The 14,843-nt window shown below is 44.0% G+C and overlaps 1 protein-coding gene across 1 annotated transcript in view; it reads left to right on the top strand.

The window, feature by feature from the left end:
- Positions 1-14,843, top strand: part of ITPR2 (inositol 1,4,5-trisphosphate receptor type 2) — a 244,615-nt gene that overhangs the window by 130,469 nt on the left and 99,303 nt on the right. The window contains exon 37 of the mRNA XM_066549543.1: positions 820-928. Within this exon, the coding sequence (XP_066405640.1) occupies positions 820-928 (109 nt within the window). The remainder of the gene's footprint in view (positions 1-819; positions 929-14,843) is intronic.

Raw genomic sequence — 14,843 nt, 5'->3', positions numbered from 1 at the left:
TTTATATGTTTGGAAAAATTCAAAAAGTAAAAATTAAATTTTGATATTATCCCATCCCATGTCCTCTGTCTAAACTCCTGTTTGAAGCCAGCATCAAAATGCAAAGAAAACCCCCAAAACCTGTCCAAAGCCTTCAGATTTCCTCCCTTCCTCTTTTCACAAACATTTCTCCAGCAATGTGTGAACCAGTGCAAGGACCCATGCACAGATCTGTTCTGCACAAAGACAGAAAGGCTGCTTCTGGTATCGGCTTCAGCTGACTGAAATCCAAACTCCTGTCACAGTCATAGCTGGAGACAGAAATGGACCTTGTTTTCTGGCTTGTCAAGTGGTTGTGTGAATGTAAACAACAATTATGTATCATCCAAATGTCTGTATTTCTGAAGGTTTCCATGTAAGGTTTTTTGGAAATCCTTTTGGCTGAATACCATTTGCTAATTATATCATAAATATATTATAACCATCATAGAAGTTGGAAGGTGTGAAGGTTGTAGCTTTTAAAGTTTGCAAGATGCATGGTGAACACTGGTTACCTTTAAATAACGGTTAAAATAAGTTACCTTTAAATAAAGAAAGGATGAAATAGCAAGTCTGGATCTTAAACTGTAAACCCTCAAAAAAAGTGGATGTAGAATTCTGTCTTCTGTATGGGCAGTAAGATATGCAAATTGACACAATTTCCTTTTTAATTATGATTTCTCTTGACCACTTTTATTTCCTTTCCTTGAGGAAAAATATAGTGATGGGCAATTTTTGCATAAAGCAATTGGCTTAGCAACAATGCGTAATGCTCTTTAAGTTTTAATATTTTACTTTCAGGTTGATTAATCACACAAAGAAGCTAATGGAGAAAGAAGAAAAGCTCTGCATTAAAATCCTCCAAACTTTACGAGAAATGCTTGACAAGAAAACCAACTTTGCAGAAGAGGTACTGCTTCCACTTTAATATTAAATATAGAACTAACAGCATGGTATTAACAACAGAATCTGACATTATTTCAGTTTTGTGCATGTTTTAGAGATAACCTAGTGTCTTAGGAACAGTGTGGGGTAAGGTAGCAAGTTGGTTTGGAACAAAAGAAACTCTCTGCCTGACACAGTTCTGTATGAGGGACTTGATAAGAGTCAAGGTAAGCAAGATGAAATGAATTAGCAGTGGCAAGTATTAATATATATAATTATTATATATTGGATATTCTCTATTTCTGGAGATTAGTCTTAATTTGTCACACCTGACTTTACCATAAAATCAATGGAAATATAGGGATTTTAATTGCAATTGTACAGTTTTTCCCTGCTGCCTTTGGTGCCAGACTTTTGTACTCCACATGCTTTCTAATGCTCCCAAATGTGTGAAAGGAAATCTGCAATGTTTAGGCAGAGCTGCCAGTTTTGGGAAGAAGTGACATAGTCTGTACTCTGTAAGTGTCTAATTATTTCATGCATTCCTCTCTCCCCTCATTGCCCAGTTTTCTCTTGCAAAACCAAGTCTTTCAAATGCCTCTTTTATTTTGCCTGTTCCTTTGGCTATCAGTAGGCAGATTCAGATGTAAATGTCCACTGTCCCTGTTCTTTCTGAGCCTGATCCCAGTGTCTTTTGTGTAATTTCCTCTTACCCATATTTCTGGGTATTCCCCAAGCCCTTTCAGCATTATTCACTCTTAAATATGAATCATGGAGTTACCTAATTTCTCAGTGCTGACATCAGACCTGCCCTGTGCAAAAATAACCAGTGTAAGCAGAGGAAACCAACCCCATCTTCACCTCCTCCTCAAAGAAACTGTGGTTAGGCCTGGGAAGACAAATTCTTTTTTAATGTCATGAAGAGAATTGCACAGGGAAAAATTTTTGATTATTATTATTATTCAAATTATGAGTGATAACATTGTAATGATTATTATTCAATCATGAAAATTATTATTATTCTTGATTATTATTCATATTTATTCTAATAGCATTCTGGGTGCATAACACCATTGCATCACATGGGAAAAAGAATTTGCTTTTGTAACTGACCTTTGCCAAACCTCTCTAAAAGAATTACATAGACCCACCATAAGTTAACTTCATCTCAGGACTACAGGGGAGGAAAAAACACAACACTTTGAATGTAGGACTTGAAACAAGCAAGAAGATTTGCTTGTTTTAGTTGCTCCTTCTACCCGGCTTTGGCTGCTGATAAAGGGAGACAGAGTTAAGGGAGGCAATTCCCATCAGAGGCAATGTGCTCCATAGGTCTGTAAGGGCTCTGCTTTTCAGGAGTGGGTAAAGGAGGTATATTCCCAAATCCCTCATGGGACCTCCACCATCTTGGGGGTGCATGGTGGGTGGAAAAACTCTGAACAGAATTTCTCCCCCGTGCTTCCTCTGTAGTCCCATTGGTTTTACACTGAGGAATGTGATGAATCAGTGCAAACAAATATGTGAATAAACAAGCTTGGATATGCTTTACAAGTGCTTCTCTGGCTTGCTACTCTTATGAGTCATTGTTCAATGCCATGGACTAAAGAACAGTAAAAATAGCACAATGAATGGCCTCGTGTGCGTGTTTCCCATCTTTTTTTGGGCTGTGATCTCACTGCCTGTAAAGTTATTCAACTATGGCATGCAGATATTAAAATATATAAAAATAGTAGTAAATACATAATGGTCATAACCAGAACAAAGCTACAGGGAGACGTGGGACATCTTGACAGGAAGCCTGAGTTTGCTAATCACCCATCAAATTGTATTTTCTGTGATAAACCTGACAGAAATGGTCAACCTCCAGTTTCTGCAGGCTTTCCTACAGTGACAAAGAAGGATGAAATAATGAAATAAAATTTCCTCCTGTCTCTTCACATTAATGCCCACCACTGAGCACCTTCTACGGTCTTTGTCCTTCATTTGACCACTGGAAGGTAGCCTATGTCATTTGCTGAAGGAAGGGGAGGCAAAATAGGAGTAGGAGCTTATTTCACTGATTTTATACCTATTTCTGCATCCACTATATCAACTCTATTGTTGCACCTCCCCTTGGTGGTGAGTTTCAGGTCTCTGGTGCTCTCCTGTCTCCATATCCTTGGATTTCTTGGCAGTCACCTCTGAGGCAGCACTCACTTGTGCCTTGTCTTGCTTAGCACCATGGCATCTAATTGTGCGGGGAATCAAAGTTTAATTTCAGTAGTTTGATTTAAGGTATATAAATGAGACATAAAACCTCCTGGCCATTGACTGGCTTTCATAAGTAATTGTGGGTGATTATTGCAATCTCCTGGGAGTTCTGCATTGAGTCCTAGCCCTGTTTGTATTGATTAGGTCACCAACTGGAGTGAAACCTGATCTACAGCCCCTCTCTTCCAGAACAGTGTTAGAACACTTGGGGAAAGCAGGGTGTGGGGAGCTCACATTGCCTCTGTTCAGAGATAGCTACTGCAGTATCTAAATGTATTTATCTAAAGCTTGCTTCAGACTGACTATTTGAGAAGAAAAGCAGGAGAGACAGAAAGGACTGTGCTTGCACTAGATGTGCCCCTTCTCTATTTGGGGTTTAGAATCACTGGCAGTTTTTATACCCATTTTGCAAAACCAGAAGGATCTTGAACTGGGATTTTTGAATTTATTTAGGCATATCTTTTTGTGTTTCACCATAGTGCTTGATATCAGTTTAATTTCTGTGTGAATGTTGCCTCTAGACCTATTTATACACCTCAGTCTAAATCTGAGTAACATTTCCAAGGACATGTAGACTGACGTGTGCTCACTTTGCAAATGACTGGAGCAGTTTCAAATCTTAGCATTACCTTGCTGCCCTGCTTAAAGTGTCTGTCCATACAACAGAGATGCTGGGCCAGGAAGGGTGGTTCAGCATCTTGAGAGAGGGTTCAGAAGCTTCAATTAAATTGTTAAACTCTTGATCTAATGGTGCTCATGTGGACTTCTTGCCTGACTCCAGCTGCTGGCATGGCAATGCCTTGGGTAGGGACAACCTGCTGATCTCCCAGCTGTTCATAAATCAGGTCAGCACCTCTGGGGGAAAAATATCCTCTCTGTTACCATGTGTATATTACATCTGATCAGATGTGCTAGTGGATGGGAGGGTGTTACAGAATGTGGCAGAATGCAGGCCTGTGTGTCCCTCCCTAAGGCAGCTCCTTTGAGAACACTACTGTAAATGAATGGAACCCTTCAGGAAGGGGTGCCTGTGCTGCAGAGCTCACACTTTATACTCTTCCTTCCTCTTTTAGGTGTCGAATTTCAGTATAAATAATTGAAAACTGCATTTTTAAGTGTCAGTAGAACAAAGACTCTGTAAGCTGCTTAATTGTCAGAAATAAGTAGTTGAGCTTTTTGCCTTTTTTGGAAAAAACTCATGAAAAATGTTGGGTTTTCTCTTAGACATTTGTACTAGTTCATGATTTAAAATCATAGAAGTGGCCTTTTGTTTTGCAGGGTTAATGTTTCTGCATTCAACTTTAGATTGCTTCAGACTGACTTTAGATGAAATGTAAGCTGTCCTCTCCCCTTTGTTTGCAGGAACACCACCAAATATACATGTGAAAGAAATGGTACAGCTTTGGTGGAAATAAAAATGTATTTTATTCCTGTAAGATGTGGTCCTAGATATGGCCACTGCTGGCTCTGGTCATTTTGTGCCAGAAGAGCTGAATCTTTTCATGCGGAGCTGTTGACAAAACTCCAGTGAGTTTGTCAAAAGCAGCCCTGCCAGTTTATTGTTGTATTGATCTACCAGGCACGCTGAAGCCAGTGGGTGATGCAGGTCTTTTTCTGCTGGGGTAAATGGCCTCAATGAGTTTTAGAAGCCAGGAGATTTTGGGAGCCACTACAGTGTCCCAGCATTGCAGCTCATTGAATCACAGACATTCTCGACTTAAGCGGCATTCTATTCTATAGCCTCATCTTTTCAAGATGATTTGACTTATTTGCATTTGCAAATTAGGCAGCCTTCAGATAAACAGCATTTGTAGGTGAAAAAAAAAACAGAGGAGGAAGAAGAGAATAATTCTGAAAATGTGTTGCTTGCTGAATGTATCATACCTCAAAAGAATGCTTCTTTTAAATGGGAGAGTGGGATCCAAATTCCTTTATTTGTGTTACTACTCACATTTTGGGTTAGTGGCACTGCAGGCATTTTGAAGAATTACATTTAATTTTTCCCTGTTTCTGCTGTCAGTTTTATTTGTGCTGATGTATAAAAATACCTGGCCTGTTTTTCCCTGTTGTCAACAGGCCATTCTTCTCACTAAGCTCAGTGTGCCTGCAAGGTGAGAGGGGGTCAGAAACACCACAGGAGAACATGCATGCTCATTGCTGTTTGTACTAATTTTTTAAAAAAATCACTTATCTCTTTTAGCTGACAAAGGACACTTGCAGGGTCCTGCACTCACTCCTTAGGAAACCAGCTCACAGGGAGGGACTGGAGGTGCATGGAGGAAGAATGTTTGGTTATCTCAGCAGTGCCAGCCTGATTGTGGACCAGCATTTCTGGTATGGGCAAAAAACTGCTGTTGTGACCTGTGTCATGGGAGTTAAATGATGAGTGAAAATTCAAAGAGAATGGGACAAACCCCTCAGTCTTGGAGATGCTTTGTGTGAAGGCAGCGATCAGCTGCAGAACCAAAGCCTCCAGGAATTCATTGCAGAACAAGATTCAAGCTTTGCTCTTACCCTGAATCATCTGAGCCAGTAATTGCAGTGGCAGGAGCACCAGAGCTTTCAGATATGCAAGACTAAACACTGGATGTGGTCAGAACCTGAAAGTGTGGTAATTTCTCATTAGACCCACGCACTGACATTTTACAAAAGAGAGAAAAATCTACAGAAAAACAAATGAGCACAGTTTCACTTTTCCCCCTCTAGGCTTCAAGCTGAGATAATTAAGCAAAGGGACACCAGGAGGCATGTGATGGTGATGGTGTTTGTTCTAGCCAGGTGTTGTCAGCCACAGTGCTCAGACCCTCAGGCCATCAGCCACTGTTGTGTTGTTATTGCTGCACATTTCTGGGGCTGTGACAGGCAGCATCAACCAGAATATTCTGAATTAGCATCTCTCATCCTTGGGGTACCCCTTTTCCCTCCTGTGATGTGCATTGCTCTGGGCTGAAAGGACAATGCTGCTGGACAGCCCCCAGATATTCTCCAGGATTTTTGATCACGTCCATTTGTTGCCGATGCAAAAACCTGGGAGAACTGGGTATATGAAAAGTGTGACTTATTTTTAAGGGGATTTTTTTTCTGAAAGTAACAGGCCCTAGAGATTTGCTCCAGCTTTGGACTGTCACCTGCTTGTGTCACCCTCAGAAGCCTGTTGGGAGCCACTGTGCTTGGGCCAGTTGTGAGGCACCTACAGGGGTCTGTGCCAGGGGTGGTTTCAGGCAGAATGCATTGCCCTTGTTGAGCTGGACAAGAACTTGAAACTCAGAGTCATGTATCAAGGACAGGTAATTCAGGAGGCAGCCCTCCTGACACCCTACAAAGTTCAGGTCCTGATCTAGTGAAAGGCAGGAGCAGTTTAATCTGCTGCAGGGGCAGTGAGCACAGGCCTAATGACATTGCAGTCATGATTTTGCCCTCACTTTAAATATGCATAACTGTTAACTCACCATGAGGCAAATAAAGGATCTCCAGAGACCTAAAGGTACTTCTGTCTCAGGTGATAGTTCAGTGAGCAGTGGTGCTCGCTACTCTCTGGTACTTACTCTTTTTTGTTTCAAAACCTTGGTTATTTTTCCTTTGTTTGTTTGTTCTTCAAATCACAAACAAATCTAATGGCAGGATGCCCAGGCTGTAAAAACACATGGCTGTTAACACATTTCATCCAAAAGATTGTAGTCTCTCAGCAGCTCATATTTATCAAATTTTAAGATTACTGTATGTTGTTATCCAGTTTTCTTTCAGAAATATTAAGCCCCAAATCCTGATTGATAAATTATTTTGGAACTTGTATCATCTGCCCTTCTCACATACATCATCTCTCCTCTAAAGGAGCATCTGATGCTGTAAAATATTTTTTGTAGCTACTGATTAAAACAGCATCAACCAAACCAATAAAACTGGAGTAGCTTGTTCCTTACTATGAACTTCCAGTGACCAATTTCTGCTATGGAATTTGCCCTTTGCACAGTGTATGGGACATAGAGGGTTTGCCCTTCTTATTTCACATTAACACCTTCCTATGGATGTGATTTTAAGAAGAGCAAACCAGCATGAAAATCTTAACTGCCTGCAAACTGTCTGACATCCTTCTCTATTGATATTGCTATTCATTAAAAACAAATAAAAAAGAATGCAAGAGAAGAGAGCTGTTTAATAAATGAAACTGTTAGAATTCTGAGGATGATTCATCTCACCTTACTCAGGTACAAAATTCATTGAACTGATCAGGATCCTTTTTTTAAACAACAGCAACTAGATTTTCTAGTTCTTTTGAATACAGGTGAAATGAATTTCACTAAAGACTTCAGTACATCTGGAAGTTAAATTCCAGGTTCATCATAGCTCTTTGAATCAAATTCTACATCATGAAGATATCAGGATCAAGGTTTTCTCCCTGATTTGTTTTATTTCTATATTTTAAATTATAAATAAAGCAGATTTTTAGGAATTTAGTGGAAGGTTCTAGCAGACCTTAGATTGGCAAGGACTAGGTAAATGACCAAAGATATGTTATAAGTAAATATATAAAATGAGTCAACAGTTTTATCACATGGTTCATGTCTCCAGGTGTGTGGAGTTTTGTGTGAGGATAGATTCATAAATACAAATATTTATTTTAGGTTATTTATTTCTATTCCTTCTCTTTCTCTTTTAGCTCCATGGTGGAGTTATATTAATAAGATAAATATTAGAATGTTAATTTGGTGTCTTAGCATATTGTTTTGGTTTTAATGGAGTAGATGGTCTTGTTTAGAATGATATGTGTTAATGCTCTCAGTGTTACTTAACAGGAATAATAATTCCTATGGCCACCCTAATTTTAGTGATTGGTGGTTGTTCAAAGTGCCCAGTTGACATCCCAAGGAGCCTTTGTGCTTATCTGCAGAGCAGGAGCCATTGACATGGGTGCAGCAGGGCTTTCCATGCCCTGGGAGCAGCTACACTGAGGTGGGAAGGGAGCACAGAGGAACGTGTGAGAGAAACATCAGCAGGCACCCTGATGTTTGGGATGGTTGCAAGGTTTTTTGGGAGTTAGGAGAATAAAACTGCATAAGCCCTTTCCCTGACTATGATTCTGGAAGATGTTTCTCCCCACACGCTTCCCACTCCCTTCTCAGAATTAATTCCTCTGTGAAAAGGCCACATACACAAGCAGTTTCAGTACCACTGGCAGGTAATGGTTATAATTCTTGCTGGGAAGCACAGAGAGTGCTGCAGTATCGCAGAGACCACAGTGTGGCAACTGTGGACTTTTCAGAAACAACTCCTGTCTGTGTGAGCAGGGCAGCTGCTGCTGCTGCTGCTGCACGGCTCAATTCCCACAGCAGGCAAATGTCTGCAGTAGTCCTGGAGGGGGCAAGAGAAAATGTCTCCTTTGGTTTTGAATTTCCTTGGAAGGGGAAAAGGGTTCTTTTGTTTTCTGGGTGGTTTGGGATTTTTTGGTTTTGGTTTATTTTTGTTTGTTTTTGGGGTTTGTTGTTGTTGTTGTTTTGCTGTTGTTGTTGTTGTTGTCGTCTATCACAAATTTGCTGCTGCTTTATTTAATATGTTTGAGCAACAACCCTGTTTGTACTTTGCAGTCGCACTAGAGATAGCAGTGAGCAGAATTCAATGCCTTGTATTAAGGATGGCCAATGAATATTTATGATAGACCTAGGGAGCCAGTAATAAAAATGAAATCGGCATGATGCCACTAGATCCAAATCTTTGATCTCTGTTTTAAGAGAAAATACAATAAAGCAGGGGATAATGGACTCATTATAATGGAATGGTTAGTTATGGTTACTTAGGGCAGCGTGAATAGGTGGCATTACATAAACTGCTCTAGTCCAAGATTTACGATCCAGAAATGTGTTTCAGGCACTGAGTTTCTACAGAAAACATCAGTTTATGATATTGTTCTGGTTTGGTTGGTCCAAGCACAAAGAATTAAAGATACATCCCTTTCAGATCAAGGATGGGGCATGCTCTTGCCTTACTAGGAACAGCAAAAGCCCTAAGAACCAGCAAGGCCCTTCTCCTCAACCTCTTTCTGTGCTTCTGCTCCTCATCCATCACCCTGTGAGCAGACAGAGGGAGGGCTGGGCATTGCACAGGGGTGGAAATTAGATTCCACTCCCTGCCCAGGCTGTCTTACCAGATCCCAGCTGTGAGGGGACACTTGGGGTCGCCAGGAGAGAGGGGACAGCTGCCGGTTTGGCATCAGCAGGAGCACACAGGGGTGGTGGCTGGAGATGTGTGCCACAGCTGGGTGCACCCACCTCCACCAGGAGCAGGGAGAATCTCCTGCAGAGTACTGAGACAGCTCCTGGGAAGCCTAATGAAGGAGCTGCTATTTGACAGGGATGGGGAGCAGGAGCAAGTGAGCTATTTTTCTTTTTAATGGTTGCAATTACTTGCTTAACACCCCTGCCACACCAAGCAAGACACAGAGGAGGGCTGATTCCAGGCTGTGGATGAAAGCTGATCCCAAGGTCTCTGTCTAGCCAGGCAGGAGGAGGAAATGGAAACTCACTGTTTTCTGATTCGTTTCAAACTGATGTAATTTCTAAGGGACTTCATCACTAATGACATCTGGCAAAGGAGTAGTCTGTAATGTGGCCCATCTCCCCCTTTTCAAGAAAAAGAAAATATATGCTATATTGAACTTTGGAAAACAGCTATTAAGCAACCACAGTAACTGCTTCTGATAGGGTTCTTTTTTTTTTTTGGTCTGATGAGGATTTTACCCAGCATGTTTGGCCTTGGAGGAGTGCCTGGATGGTATTGCCAGCTGGAATTGTCAGAGCTGCTTTGTCTTCTGTCCCAGGAAAACAGAAGCCTGGCGGGCAGTCACTCTCGCTCTTATTTCATATCCCTGCTTAGTCAGAGTTGCCAGCCCCAAGCACTGAAAACCCTGAGTCAGGCCACAAACAAATCACGAGATTTGGCTTGAAAATCATGAGATTTTTTAATTACAAATAGTTTATTTGGGATTTCTCTGAGTCTTTAGAGTGTCTGTTCTTCCAATTCTACTGTACAAATCCCAGAGTTTGAATTATGCTTTGCTGAATTATGCATGTGTTTATTTACTGAAATAAAAGCCAGGTTAATTTATGGTTACCTGACCTCTGCAGTTTGTGGGGAAAAGAGCAGAATACTCAGAGCTCACATTAGGGGATGCTTTCTACTGCCAGGGGTGCCAGCAAGAGGCAGTGCTGGCCCTCAGCTGGGGCACAGGGAAATGTGCTCATCAGGGTGGGGCTGGTGTTGGTAACTCCAGGTACAGAGCTGTCACTGGGTGTTGGGAACAGGGCCTTGTCACTCTGAAAATTCCTTTTGGCAGACTTGTCCAAAACATTTTGTCTCCATTTACTGAGCAGTTACACCAGCAAAATCTTCTTATATTCCTTTTTCCTGCAAGCTTTTTACCCTTACCCCCGACTTATTTTTTACTACTTTTCTCCTTTCCTGCAAAAAACTTGATTTTTTGACTCCTTAGCTGTCTACAGTAGCATTTGTGTCCTATTAGCCCTCCATCCAGTAGGGCTGGATACCAGTCTGCCTGTCTCTGCTGCAAAAGAAATTTAGATAACCTTAACTCTCAGGTCTTTCAGTTTTAAGACTCCTTACTGCTTCCAGAGGAACAAGAAGCTTCCCTTGAACCAGGTGTTTTCTCAGCTGTGACCAGTTAGAGGTTCCCAGCTCTAAGGTTCCTCCCAGGCTGCTCCACTGGGTGCAGTTCAGCATTTTAAGAAACCAAACTCGTCTAAATATACAAATATTTGACTGTGGCTCTCTAAAAATGAAAACCTTTGCATTTAAACAAATGCTGGAAGCCCTGCACATCGTCGGGAAGTTCTGCTTTCACAGTTTTTTCAAAGGGGCTAAAAAATGTTCCTGGAGAACAGACTGTGCAGCCTGAGTATCTTAATTTTGCAAGGAGACCCACATTAACTAGGTTGCTTTTGTGAGGCAGAGGATGTTAACAGTGGTAATTCACTGCTAGCAATAAAGTGTGAGCTGGTCAGTAAATTCACCCAGGATGGCACAGAGGATTGTTCTGGTTATATGTCACAGTCTTTATTAAATTTGCCCTGGTTGTTGCTGGCACTTTGTTGTAGTCATGATAATTCTCACAATAAAACCAACCATAAGGGCTTAGAAAGGGCTGTTTGAAAAATTGAAGTTGAACCATTTCTTCTTTTCCTTCATATTTAAGTATTCTTACAGCAAATAACATCATGCATGGGAAAACCTCAGATTTTATTGTTTGAGTTTGAATTTTTGTTTTGTGTGGGGAAATGTTTTCATGAAGGAAAAAACCCAAACAACCCAAACTATCAGTCAGAGCAGCAAGTTTAGGAGATTACTTGGGGCTGGGGTGTGCTTATACAGAAAGGAATAATTTGTACTGCAGAAATCTGGGCAAAGTGGTACCTCTTTGTGCCCGTGCAGGGCATCAGGTGAGAGCAGTGCTGGCTGGGTGTGGGCACAGGGCTGGGAGGTGGCAGCTGAGCTGGCTCCTCCTGGAGTCCCACCTGATGCTCAGCCAGGCTGCTGAGAAGGGTTTGCTATCCCCAGTGTGGTCTGCAGGGAGCCACTTGACTTAGATGAAGATGTTTATATAAAGATATTATTTCCATACATGCAATACTGAAAGAGCTTATTTTAACTCAGTAGAAAATTCTAGCACACTGGGTACTCTAAATGCACGTTTTTAATTCCCTTTTTAAAGAAAAAAAAAGTAAAAAAAACCCCAAGAAGTCAACTATTTGATATATACTTTAATTCATCGTGTATTTTACCTATTTTTAAACTATAAACAATTTGAAACTAAAGAAACAATTCCTTTGTCTTTTAAACTATCCCTTTAAACTATCTCTTTCCTATTTTTGCATGTGCTTTTTTCTTTTTCTTTATTTTTCCCTCTGATTTTTAGCTGAAGAAAGACTTTATTTGGGAGCAGGAAAAGAAATGTTGCTGGAATAATGTTTTCTTTTGATCTACCCCAGAGTTTATGGCTTCTGTGTCTTAAGTTCAGTACTTTGATCACTATCTGTCTGTTTTGCTGCTAAGTCCTATGCAGTGTGATGTTCCTACTGAGCCAGCTGGGGCTCTGCCCCCTGCAAGAGCCATGAGGTAGTAAAATCAGAGTAAATTAAAAGAGTTTTCTCAAGCCTCTTCTGCACGATTCTCAACTCTTCATTTCAGAGCTGAAAAGTGGCTGCTTTCTTGCTCCTGCCACTGCCGTGCCTGTCCAGCTCCATCTTCCAGCAGGGGCCTCCAGAGCCACAGGAGGTGGCAAAGCAGCACCAGGCAGCTGCAGCCCTGCACAAAGGGGCCCTTTCACACACGTTCCTGCTAGGAGTGCACATGTGCAGCTAAAACAAGTTCCACTGCCCATCTGACTTGAGCAACAGCCACCCTGGGGAAGCTGTCTTTTTTTTTTTCTTTTTTCCTGAGATTGGTCAACAGATATATTGCCCTAATGCTTGTTTCTGACTCGGTGAGTGCTGTGTTTAGGCCCAGAGCTTTGGTAATTCTAGATTATTTTGTGGTGAGGAGGGTTGCTGAAGGACAAGGGAGGGGAACTGAGGTTCCACCTGCCAGGCTACTCGAGCACAGCTGTGCCTCTTGCCCTGAGCTTGCTGCACAGGGAGGTACCACCACCCTGGGCACGTGTCAGTGCGGCACAGGGTACTTTTAAAGTAGCACAAGCTCACTCCCATTTTGGGCTCCTCTCCAGGGGACTGAGTGACTCACCTTGAAAGAAGGTCTCTCTGAAAGTAGAAGCAGGACTTTGTGTATGACAGTGCAGAACCTCGCAGGTTGGCAGGGCGCCCGTCTTCTCCTCCTAAATCAAGGAGTGTGCTCCTGGGCTTTGTGAATGAAAGATTTGTTGGGGGGAAAAAATGGGATGAAGTCTTAAAAAAATTAATTTATTAAGCTTGGCTTACTGTGTAAACTCTTGTTCTGAAGTTGGCTTCTATTGGAAAAAAACATGCTTTTAGAAATTTGCTGCAATGTTGGCATACACGAAAGAAGACGCTTCTTGAGTTGTACAGACTCCAGAGACTCTTCCTGTTGTGTTGGCCAACTTGATTTGCAGTGCCTGTTCTCCTGAAGGTGGATTTCTGGGTCAAGGTGGCTCCAAAAATCTGCAACCCAAGGGGGTGATCCAACAAAAGACAAATCTTCTATGGAGCACCCTCCCCTACAAACCTGCCTGTGGCACACAGGCACTACTGCCCAGGGTGGCTCAGGTGGCTACCAGCTTCTGAGGCAGCCAGATGGATGCTGGTTAGGAGACCTGGGGCACGTGTCAACCTCACGCTCCTGTGATCCGTGGCTGTCATGCCTGTGGAAATGTTTATATCCATCATACCTGGGGATGCAACCCTGCAGACAGTGACACTGGGATGGGAGCCCCTTGCCTGGAGGGCATGTGGCTTTGGCACGGGGAGGAGCACGTTTTATCCCCAGCAGCAACTGCATATCCATTGTCAAATACCACCTGCCTTGTTTGCAGAAAATCCCTCCGGATGACACTGGAGGCATTTCAAAGCCCACCTGGACGCGTTCCTTTGTCACCAAGGCGGGGGGGGGGTTGGACTGGACGAGCTCCAGAGGTCCCTTCCAGCCCTAACAATCCCGGGCCTGTGTGAGTGATCAGCGTGGTGGTGACAGGAGAGGCCGGTGCCCAGCCCTCCGCACAGGTGCTAGGAGGCTGATTTGGGTGAGAGCCGCGGCAGCAGGAGGGGGCAGAGCGGTGTCCCGGGGGTGCCCCAGCGGTGCCCAGCGGGGCAGGCGCTGTGCCGGGGGGATGCGGGCGAGTACAAGGCGCCGGCTCCCACCTTTCTTTCCAAGTGGCCCCCGCGCTGTAATCGCCTTTGCCCGGGCAGCGATTTAATGAGCTGTTTGTGCATGTGACCGCGGCGCATGTGAGCGGGGCCGCCGGGGGAGGTGCGGGCGCTGTTATGTAATGGGCGCAGTGTCTGCTCCGTGCGGCGGCCCCGAGCCCGCGGGGAGCGCGGCCCCGAGCCCGCGGGGAGCGCGGCCCCGAGCCCGCGGGGAGCGCGGCCCCGAGCCCGCGGGGAGCGCGGCCCCGAGCCCGCGGGGAGCGCGGCCCCGAGCCCGCGGGGAGCGCGGCCCCGAGCCCGCGGGGAGCGCGGCCCCGAGCCCGCGGGGAGCGCGGCCCCGAGCCCGCGGGGAGCGCGGCCCCGCCGGCAGGAGCGCAGGAGCGGCTCCCGAGCTGCCTGCGGGGCTGCATTGGCACGGAGCGCGCATCCCCGGAGCCGCCAGCCACGCCTTATGTAACGCGCCGGGGGACGAAGGGAGCCCCCGCTGCTTCCCCTCGGCCGCAAGAGCACGGAAGGCGGGTTTATTTATTAACCTGCTCCTCTCCCGCTTTGCCGCCGCCTGAGAAGGGGTTCCTCAGGCAGCAGAGGCGCCTCGCCGGTTTGGGGATGCGGGATTTGGTAGAGGGTGCTGGAGTGCAGGCACTGAGGTTTGGGCGTGCAGGTGGCCTGCGAGGAGTTCCCATAAATTATTTTGTGTGTGACTCCGCGGTGGCATTGCACGGGGGTGCCTGTGTGAAGCTGCAGATGTTCTTACCATCAACCCCTTACCTTTTATCTAGTTCTCTGAAAAAAAAAAAAAAAAAACAACAAAAAACCAAAACCCAACAAAAAACCAAACAAACCCAA

Source organism: Molothrus aeneus, chromosome 5 (assembly GCF_037042795.1).
Source record: "Molothrus aeneus isolate 106 chromosome 5, BPBGC_Maene_1.0, whole genome shotgun sequence".
Taxonomy (NCBI): Eukaryota; Metazoa; Chordata; class Aves; order Passeriformes; family Icteridae; genus Molothrus; species Molothrus aeneus.
The sequence above is the reverse complement of the archived record's forward strand: the minus strand, read 5'-3'. Positions and strand labels throughout refer to the sequence as shown.